The sequence below is a fragment of the Canis lupus genome, chromosome 2 (assembly GCF_011100685.1).
Source record: "Canis lupus familiaris isolate Mischka breed German Shepherd chromosome 2, alternate assembly UU_Cfam_GSD_1.0, whole genome shotgun sequence".
In the NCBI taxonomy this organism is placed as follows: Eukaryota; Metazoa; Chordata; class Mammalia; order Carnivora; family Canidae; genus Canis; species Canis lupus.
The window spans coordinates 68,087,546-68,098,776 of record NC_049223.1 but is presented as its reverse complement, the minus strand read 5'-3'; the positions used below and the strand labels follow the sequence as shown (position 1 = coordinate 68,098,776).

At 36.3% G+C, this 11,231-nt stretch overlaps 1 protein-coding gene across 3 annotated transcripts in view; it reads left to right on the top strand.

Moving 5' to 3' along the window:
• The window catches only part of ZBTB8A (zinc finger and BTB domain containing 8A), a 66,245-nt gene extending 55,928 nt beyond the window's left edge, over positions 1-10,317 (top strand). For all 3 annotated transcript variants that reach the window (XM_038531221.1, XM_038531223.1, XM_038531222.1), the window contains 2 exons: positions 1,009-1,178; positions 6,224-10,317. In XM_038531221.1, coding sequence (XP_038387149.1) covers positions 1,009-1,178; positions 6,224-6,556 — 503 coding nt within the window. In that variant the 3' untranslated portion in view covers positions 6,557-10,317. The remainder of the gene's footprint in view (positions 1-1,008; positions 1,179-6,223) is intronic.
• Positions 10,318-11,231: the final 914 nt, after the last annotated feature.

The window sequence follows — 11,231 nt, the reverse complement described above, 5'->3', positions numbered from 1 at the left end:
TAATATGAAATACTTTTGTATTGTACCAACAGTTCTTTAGTTTTTGTTTTTGTGGGGGTTTTCTGTATATCCAGTTTTAAAATCCAGCACTGCCTTTTTACGTTTCAAATCCAGTGACTCTGAAACACTGAATGACAAGGTGAGTGCAAAAGTTGAAATTTTTTCTTTTTTTTAATATTTATTTATTTATTTATTTATTTATTTATTTATTTATTTATTTATTTATTTATGATAGTCACACAGAGAGAGAGAGAGAGGCAGACATAGGCAGAGGGAGAAGCAGGCTCCATGCACCGGGAGCCCGACGTGGGATTCGATCCCGGGTCTCCAGGATTGTGCCCTGGGCCGAAGGCAGCACTAAATCGCTGAGCCACCCAGGGATCCGGAGAGCCGAAATTTACCCCAACTTTGTAAATGTATCAAATGCTGCAGTTACAGTTCTGGCCAGGATTGCATGAACAATCAAGTCTTCTTCCGTCTCTTTTTCTCCTGCCTTTCCAAAATTGGACTCACCAAATCCTTTGGGATTCTTTATGTTACTAGAATTGTTATGATTGGGGGCACCTGGGTGGCTCAGTCACTAAGGGTGAGCCTTCAGCTCGAGTCATGATCTTGGGGTCCTGGGATCTAATTCCTCCTCGGGCTCCCTGCTCAGCAGGGAGTTTGCTTCTCCCCCTACTTGTGCTCTCTCTCTCTCTCTCTCTGTCAAATAAATAAATAAAATATTAAACATAAATAAATAAATAGGACGCCTGGTGGCTCAGTCAGTTAAGCGACTGCCTTTAGCTCGGGTCATGATCCCAGGGTCCAAGGATCCAGTCCTGCATCAGGCTTTCTGCTCAGCAGGGAGTCTGCTTGTCCTTCTGCCCCTCTCCCAGCTCATTCTCTCTCTCAAATAAATAGATAAAATATTTATAAATAAATAAATAAATAAATAGAATAGAATAGAATAGAATAGAATTGTAATGATGAACTTTCCAGTGATTTAATCGAACTATCTCCTGACAGATGATCTGCCCAGGATGCGGTTCAAGTGCCCATACTGCACACACGTGGTGAAGCGAAAGGCAGACCTCAAGCGCCACCTTCGCTGCCATACAGGAGAAAGGCCCTATCCATGTCAAGCCTGTGGGAAAAGATTTAGCAGGCTAGACCACCTCAGTAGCCATTTTCGAACAGTATGTACATGATTTCTCATCATTTTACTTCTTAAGAAATGTGTGCATTTATATGCTTTCAGATCATCTAATTTACTGAGAGAAATCTTTTCATACAACTCTACCATATTAGAATTTCTTCCAACTTCATGGTTTTACTTTGTACATAATTTATACTTTAATACATATATATATACTTTTTATTCACCTTTGAAGCCTTGAATTAGGTGATACTCTTTTGAATATCCATTTTATTTAAAAATTTTAAAAAATACCCATTGTAATTAAAATTGAACATCTTTTTATATACTGGTCTTTTCAAGAGCCAAAGACAATGTAAGATAAAGATACCTGAATCTCGGGCAGCCCTGGTGGCTCAGCGGTTTAGCGCCACCTTTAGCCCAGGGCGTGATCCTGGAGACCCGGTATCGAGTCCCACGTGGGGCTCCCTGCATGGAGCCTGCTTCTCCCTCTGCCTGTGTCTCTGCCTCCCTCTCTCCCTCTCTCTCTCTCTCTCTCTCTCTTTGTGTTTCTCATGAGTAAATAAATAAAATCTTTAAAAAAAAAAAAAAGACAACTGAATCTCTAGGTTAGAGTCACCACTTCAGATACTCAGCATCTACTAGTGATTCTTGATTGCTTATCTGGTAGGATCTCTGTCCAGTTTCTACTTTCCGTCCTCTGTCTACATTACCCTATTTCTAGTCCTACATAGTCTCCTCAAGAAAGGGAGCAAGGTGGCCCATAGAGCCCATTCCAGAAATTGGACTGTCAGCAGTCAGAAAAATCTCAGGGAATTTGCTGTTCAGTGCTCTGATGGGCTACTAAGGTAAGGACTTTTGGAATTACTCTACTGTTCATCTTGAGACAAGAATGTTTTCTGAAATCTGCGTTCTATTACTTATACGTCTATTCCATTTATATCAGCACTTTTTGACTTTAAAGGACAGTGGGTCACTGAAGAAGAACAGAAATCACCTTCTTCAGTGAAGGTGTACATAATTCACCTTCTCCAGTGAAGGTGATTTCTTCATGCATTGCTTTTTAGTTAGCTATTTAGCAAATATATACTGAGCATCTATGTGCCAGCTCCTTTTCTCAGTGCTAGGTATCCAGCAGTGAGCAAAACAGACAAAATCTCTGCCTTCATTAACCTAATGAAGCTAGTTTTTTTTTTTTAATTGAAAAAAAAACCTTTTATTATTATGGAAGCAATGAATATGCACTATAAAAACTAAAAATAAGGAAATAAAAATAGGGGATCCCTGGGTGGCACAGCGGTTTAGCACCTGCCTTTGGCCCAGGGAGCGATCCTGGAGACCCGGGATTGAATCCCACGTCGGACTCCCGGTGCATGGAGCCTGCTTCTCCCTCTGCCTGTGTCTCTGCCTCTCTCTCTCTGTGACTATCATAAAAAAAAATAATAATAATAATAAAAATTAATAAAAAAATAAAAATACTTTATTTTCACCACCCAAAGACTACCACTCTTAAAATTCTATCACATACATATATATGGATTTTTTTTTTTAAACCAAATTAGAGGGCAGCCCGAGTGGCTCAGCGGTTTAGCGCCGCCTTCAGCCCAGGGCATGATCCTAGAGACCCGGGATCGAGTCCCACATCGAGCTCCCTACATGGAGCCTGCTTCTCCCTCTGCCTGTGGCTCTGCCTCTCTCTCTGTGTATGTCTCATGAATAAATAAATAAAATCTTAAAAAAAAAAAATTAGAGGGCAGCCCGGGTGGCTCAGAGGTTTAGCGCTGCTTTCAGCCCAGGGTGGGATCCTGGAGACCCGGGATGGAATCCCATGTCCAGCTCTTTGCATGGAGCCTGCTTCTCTCTCTGCCTGTGTCTCTACCTCTCTCTCTATGTCTCTCATGCATAAATAAATAAATAAAACCAAATTAAGTCATATTGTTTGTGCCTCCTCTCTTTAGTGAACAGTCTCTATCTACCTTTCCATCTCAATAAAATTTTATCTAACATCCAGTAGTTCAATTTCAAGTTTCCCTGTAATCCCCCAATATCTTTTATAACTGGTTTGTTCAAACCAATATTCAATGCAGTATCCTTTATTACCCCTCATTGTTAAGTCCCTTAAATATGTTTTTAAGAGAGCATAGTCTCCCAGCCCTCTTTTTATTTCCATAACACTGACTTACTGAAGATATCAAGACAATTGTTTTACAAAATACCCTACTTCTTGATTTCTCTGCTTGCTTTCTTTGGTGTCATTTAGCTTTTTCCTCTATACCTCCCCACCCCTGCATTTTCTAGAAACCAGATATTTTATCTAAAGGCTTAATGGAGGCGGCCTGGGTGGCTCAGCGGTTTAGCGCCACCTTTGGCCCAGGTCGTGATCCTGGGGACCCTGGATCAAGGTCCACATCAGGCTCCCTGCATGGGGCCTGCTTCTCCCTCTGCCTGTGTCTCTGCCTCTGTGTGTGTGTGTGTGTGTGTGTGTGTGTGTGTGTGTCTATCATGAATGAATAAATAAAATCTTTAAAAAAAATAATAAAATAAAATAAAGGCTTAATGGATTCAAGGTAAATACTTTCAGCTAGAACACATCAAGGGTGAAATCGTTTGTCTCATAATGTGTCACATTAGGAGACATGTAATATCTACTAGACCCATTCATATTAAGATTGGTCACTAAACTAGGGTAATGATACCGTGATCCCACCATTATTCAGTTTTAGGTGCCACCTTATGATCAGAAAGGAATCTGTGGAACTATTTTGGTATTACGTATGTTACTATACATTTCCCCATCAACTGTTCATTTTATGGTATTAATTGTCATTTGATAAACTCTGTCCAAATTACTGATTTTACTTGAGTTGTAGAATGATTTACTAATTTTATCATTTCTTCTATATTATTAGTTAGAATTCTATAAAGTAAAACTATCTTCTGGACAGCCCAGGTGGCTCAGCGATTTAGTGCCTGCCTTTGGCTCAGAGCATGATCCTGGAGACCCAGGATTGAGTCCCGTGTGGGGCTCCCTCATGGAGCTGGTTCTTCTTCTGCCTGTGTTTCTGCCTCTCTCTCTCTCTCTCTCTCTGTGTGTGTTTCATGAATAGATAAATAAAATCTTTAAAAACAAAACAAAACAAAACTATCTTCTATTGGGACTATTCAGTTACTTTGAAATACAGTTACTACAGGAGAAACAAGATAAATATTTAATTCTTTCCCTTTATCGATTATCAAAATAAAGAGTTGATTTAATAGCAGTTTTAAATGGTAATATGAATTTTTTCTGGCTTTGTATTTTTTAAGTAGCATACAGACTCATGAATTTTCACTGGTTCATTGTGTTTGATCTATAACAATTATTGCTCTTTTAGGAACTCAGATTTGGGGCAGCCCCAGTGGCGCAGCGGTTTAGCACCGCCTGCAGCCTAGGGCATGATCCTGGAGACCCTGGATCGAGTCCCACATCAGGCTCTCTGCATGGAGCCTGCTTCTCCCTCTGCCTGTGTCTCTGCCTCTCTCTCTCTCTCTTTGTGTGTCTCTATGAATAAATAAATAAATAATCTTAAAAAAAAAAAAGGAACTCAGATTTTCAGTTTTGTTCAGTGAGGATAATTTGATGTTGGTTCTTGTCTCCTTAGGTTATTCAATGGTTAGAGGTAGAAGATATATATTTTCTAAATAATGAGTTTGTGATGACATTTTCAATTTTAACATAGTGTGTTGCTTAATTTCTTTGATTGCATAATTGTATTGGAATTGATGGGATGGGGATAAACACATATCTGTGCCAGAACTTTCTAACAAAAACTATCACATATTATACCCATAACATTACTATCTGGGGAACAATGAGAGTACATTCAAGTTGTTTACTGATTAATATGTCAATAGTTAAGCAGAAAATTACTATACTGAACTGTAGTCTCATACATTTTCCTAGATATTTTACGAGACTGCATGCATTAGTTTGTCTTTGTTTTTGTTTTTGTTTTGGTGGCTACTTGGGTTTTTTTTGTTTTGTTTTGTTTTTTTGTGGCTACTTCCATACTGTTCTGATTTTATCTAAATGAATATGCCATAAATATTAATTTGACATTATAAAATTAATTGTAATGGCTTTTAGAGTACAACCCATAGTCTGCTCTGACAACAATTAAAGATGTTTATTAGTAACTATAATTATGTAATTATTCATCAGTTATAATTTTTTTCCAAAGCACTTCACACACATTAACTCATTTGGTCCTCACAACCCGAGTTGTATTCTCTCTCTCTCCCTCTTTTTTTTTTTTTTTTGTATTCTCATTAGTAATAAGGAAGTAGGCAGGGATAATAATAGGCTGATCCATAGCAGAACCACCACACTTGTTGTCATGACCAATGTCCATTTTGATTGTCAGGCTTCTATTCTGTTTCGGTGGTGTCCATACCTTACTAATTGTTAAATATTTTGACTATCACCCTGGAAGCAGGTTTATATTGTTTTCAACTACTTGCTTCAAGGTACATGGCTAGTAGATGACAAAAGCAGGGCTAGAACCCAAGCCTTCCTGTTGCTAGTCTAGTCCTCTTTCCACAAGATAGTTCATTAATAGAAGTGACAAGTAAGCCTTCTATCCAAAAATATGTTTTGATAAATTTAAATTTGGGATAATATATTTTTCTTTCTCTAGCTGATAACAATAAACTAACATATGAAATGAGGTTTCTCCCTTCTCAAAATTAAGGTATATAAAGTCCTTAAAATAGTACATGTGATAAACTTAGTATTTGCAATTATTATTATTCTGAGAAGGTGTCCCTTGTTACCTCGGATATCAAAATACTGTTGGATTAAGGGATGTGTGACATTAATATGTTTTATTAATCATAAAAATGTTACAGCCATCATTTAGAGAAAGGTGTTATTTATTTGTGATGTAGATTTATCACCAAAACCTGTGATCTTTTTCTAATAATTAGATGTTAACTTAATATTAGTGCTTGGCTTTGGACATCTTAAGTTTATAAACTGGTACCTAGATATCCAACTGTGCTGCTTTTGAAAAATCCATTTTTATCACTGTCTCAATCTCTACACAGATTCACCAGGCATGCAAATTAATCTGCAGAAAATGCAAACGCCATGTGACCGATCTAACAGGGCAAGTGGTCCAGGAAGGAACCAGGCGCTACAGACTCTGTAATGAGTGCCTTGCTGAAGTGGGCATAGACAGCCTCCCCATCGATTTGGAAGCTGAACAGCATCTTATGTCCCCATCAGATGGAGATAAGGATTCCAGGTGGCACTTGAGTGAAGACGAGAATAGATCATACGTGGAGATTGTAGAGGATGGGTCTGCAGATCTGGTCATACAACAAGTTGATGATAGTGAAGAAGAAGATGAGAAGGAAATAAAGCCCAACATTAGGTAGCTGACATATGAACCAACAGAGCTGGCATGTCTGCAACTTACACTGACTTCCTGTATCTTTCTCTTTCCGTGGTCAGAGTCTGGTTCACAAATTTATCAGACTGATTTAACGGTAATGACCTAATATAACTTGCATGCTTTCTAAACAGGTCATTTTATCCATTCTGAACTTTGTTGCCCTAAAATATGTTGCTGCACTGGAAAGAAAGACCTAGCTTAAGTTGGCATGATGGATGAACAATTAATCCTCTTCCTTTTATTACAGAGTTACCTTTTTTCTTTTAATATTGAACGATCTACTTAGCAAATGTTTCTCAAAGAAAATATTTTAAATAAATTTACCACAACCAAACTTTATGTAAGATAATTTCAAGGTGTTCCAAAAACACAAACTACCAATACTGAATTTTCACAGGGAACCAGGTAAGAGCACATTTAAGGGTCTGGCACCCTACCTGACTGAACTAATAAGTCTTTCTATTAATTTCAGTTCTAAAACCACCTTTCAGTATCCCAATATCCTAGATATTGTTTTAGGATTATGGTAGGTGGCAAATCTAAAATATTTGAAACCATTCATAGTTTGATTTTTTTTTTTGTCATTAAGTTAAAGATGACTCTTTTCTAGTCAGTATTGTTTTAAAACACACACACACAAAAACCTAATGTAGTGGCAGATGGCAGATTACATACGGACATCATTTTCTAAAGCAGGAAACAAGTACTGCCTAAAAGTCAAGGCAGTTTGTGAAGATCTGTCAATATAATTAATTCTCTCTAAAGGAAAAACAAACAACAAAAAAACCCCAAAAATGATAAACAAGAAAATTGGAGGTTACCAGTTCTTGAGAGGAATTTCTAACATTTATTGTTCTTCTATATTATTTCTAAAGTACTCTCACACATTTTCTCACCTAATCAGCAAGGTAAATATTATTGTCTCTAATTTACAAATGAGGAAATTAATAAGAAAGTTTAAGTGATGGGACTGATGATAGACAGGTTTTGACTTTAAACAGCCCTCTCTCCATATTGTCTTCTGAAGTGGCAAAGAATTGAAGTCAAACCTCACCAATCTGCAGTAATTAGAAAAAAGCCTATTAGCATTAGAAAGTATGAAGGAGGAACTTCATAATCTTCAAGAACACATAATAACTTGGACTAGAGTTATCCAAGAGTGCGCAGTGATGTCCCTACAGAGTCTACTGACATGTTTTTAATGTCAGATTATTTATGTGTAAATGTTATTATAACACTCTTTGAACAAGTTACTCTCTTACATGCTTTAAACATTTTTTTAATCTTGTTTATATAATTTTTCAAAACAAACTTTTCTCCTAGGATACAAAGGTGAATTGAAACTACCTCCCTGTAAGGGGCGCCTGGCTGCGACTCTTCATCTTGGGGGTTGTAAGTTTGAGCCCAAGTTGGGTGTAGAGATTACTTTTAAAAAATCTTTAAAGTTAAATAAACTCCTCCTCTGTTTGAATTATTAAGTATTCTAAAAGTACAGTTAAATCAGAGAAGCATTATTTTAGTTCAGAAGATAAAATCTGAATCCTGGAAGAACTGTCCTTACTGAGGGTTGCTACAGATTATTACAGTTAGGCTTGATATAATTTAATTTTGATAGAGGCTCCATGTATTATACCGTATTTCTAAATATCATGACATCCCTCAAGATGATACTTTTCATTTTATTTTTTTCTCTTATTCTTTAATTAATGATTGTCCTTGATACCGATTGGAGGACTAAAATGGTTAATTTCTAAAACATTTTTTACAAATAGATGAATAACCGTTTGTTTTTGTTTCATGGTACTTAATGCTGAGACCTTTTCAAGATTCCCCTGATGGTAAATTTCCAGTTGCTTCAAGACTGGATGGTATGAACCAAGTTCATTGTTTTCCCAGCATGACTGTTCCTGAATCAAGACTCTTAACAATTAAGTCATATCCAAATAAGGGAGGGAACACGTGTTGTTCTTTAGTCTCGCCAGATGGTAACATCTTTTAAAATTATTATATGAATTTTAGTCCATGGAGCCAATAGGAAAAATGAGTGATTGGAGCTTTATTCATGAGAATGAAGTAGTGCTTGCATGTGTATGCTCTAACGCACTTTAGTCTGTATCTAAATGTTCTCTTATGCTTCTGCATGCAAACATCAGCATGAATGTCAGCAAAGTCCACTGAACACAGTGCCACCAGCACCTGTACAGTTACCTGAAATAATGCTTCCTCATTGTTTATAACAAACATCAAGCTATTCCCCACAAAACAGCTATCAAGTTCATCAAACTAGACAGCATATCTGTTCTACCATTTTCATATCATAAAAGAAACTTTGTGACATGTTTGTAAGTTGTAAATAATAACCCCAGTTATCATATGTATCTAAGACATTAGAGACCAATTATTTCCTAGAGTGAGACTGTCCACTAATGGTTTCTGAGAAAACAAAAAATTCTTTGGCTTTTAAATATGAGGAAATGTTAAATAGGGGGATAAGTATATAATCTGTTACGATAAGCTTTATTTATGCCAAGGATTTTTTTTTTTAATATTAGCAAGATAGTGGGAGTTGGTCAGAACAAAGTTTGCTTTTAATAGTAAATGCTGTTTATCGGCTTCTGAAAACCCTTCTAACTCTGTGGTCCTCAAGAGTGTGTGGTGATGGGAAGAAGTTTTACAAAATAAAGCAACATTGCAGTCATGCCTAGTGGCTGGAGGAAGCAAAATGGAGTAGATCAGTGGTTTAAGAGATTTTTTTCTTTTTGACCCAAGAAACTCTTTCTTCAAATGAATTGTAGAGAAGCTCACCATTTAAGAAACTCTAAAATCAGAGGTACTCTTATTACCCCCTATGAGCCTTTCACCAGACACTCCTGCAGAGCTCAGGAGTGCAGCACTCAAAACCTTGAAACTGGGGAGCTTTTTGAATTCCCTTTGAGCATTGGGGGTCTCACTTCATTACCTCTATTACTCACTGTGCTTACAGGCTGGTAATCAGAGTGTCACATAGAGCAACAGATCACATCCTTGGTCTGTACAATGTTCCTTCTATAGTTACCATGTCTCAAAACTTTTGAAAAACAAATTTTTCAACTGCGTAATGGATGAAGAAAGTTTGGTGTGTCAATTAGTTAGGAGCTCAGAATTGAATTCATTAGAGTTACTGTGCAAAGTGAGACTAAGATATATTGAAATTTCCACTATTGGAGATACATATGTATAATCTCCTAAATTAAGTAATACTGTGGAAATGTCATACTATGGAAAAATCACTAAAAGCAATATAGTGTAAGATGTATTTAACTGGCAAGGGTGATAATAGGTGTTGGAGGACCAAACTTTAGATTATAAATGGAAAGTTCTATGTTATGTTATATTAAAGTGGATCAGTATTACTATTTATCACTTATATAGCATTTTATATTTGCAAAGTATTTAATAATTTTTATGTTATTCTTTACATATCTATGAAATAGGACAGTTATCTCACATGAAAGGTAAAGAAATTGAGGCACAGAATGGTAAAGCAACCTCCCTAAGGCAACCCAATGAAAAAATGGCAAAAATAGGAGTTAGAATGATCATATTTTCTGAATCCTAGCATATCAGCTTAATTCATTGAGGTGCATTGTGTATTACCCTATTTTATAAGATGCCTTTATACAAATAATAGTCAATTGTCTTAAAGTTGACGTCATTGTATGTGAGTAAATCCTATACAGAATAAATATTATGTAAAGGATGTGACTTTAATTATAAGAGTTTTAATGGTAAAATTGAGGTTATCACAGAAACAGCATTTAAACAACACTTAATAGCCAGCAGCTATATATATTGTGGAGTATAATTAATATTTTATTTTGATTTAGGAGTTTCTTAACTATTCATGCTAATGGAGCCATGAATAGATCAGAAAAATGAAACCACAGAGGATCTATAAACTTCATCTTCTAACATGTTAGTCTTTTCCCTGCAGAATTTGTATTCATGCCGATAATAGGTCAAATATGTTAATAAGCAAAAAAAAAAAAAAAAAAAAAAACAAATATGTTAATAAGCAATAACCACACACCAGAGAAGCCAAGGGCCTCTTAACTTTTCAAGGCTTTTAAATACTAAAATAGCATGATAAACACTTTTCTCCATCTCTTTTTTTTTTTTTTTTTTCACTCCCGTTTCAAAAGCCATTGGAAACTTACCACCTTTAAATTGGAAATCCGTGACCACGGTGATGCCGGTCACCTCTTCCTTTGGTCTTGATTAGATCATTTACAAGCATTACTCCATTACAAATGGAATACAGCTTATAAAATACATCTAAGAATGTATCATACTTTGCTTTGCTCTTCCAGATTTCTAAATACATGAATTCCTTATATAGTGTCTTGATTTTCCCATTGGGAAAAATCTTTTAATTCCTTGTTGGTATTATTTACAACTGCTTAATTTCTTCATTAAAGAGTAACTTATTTTTATTCAGAGGAAATGGAACATTTCTGCCTAGACCATAGTTCCAGCCTTGGCTGCACATTGGAATCACTTGCAGAGCTTTAAAAAATGCAGATGCCTAGGCAAATCACAATCTTTGGCAGATGGGGCCTGGACGAAGTATTTTTTAAAATCTTCCTGGTGTTTTTGTTCAAAATAGGTCTCCTACTCAA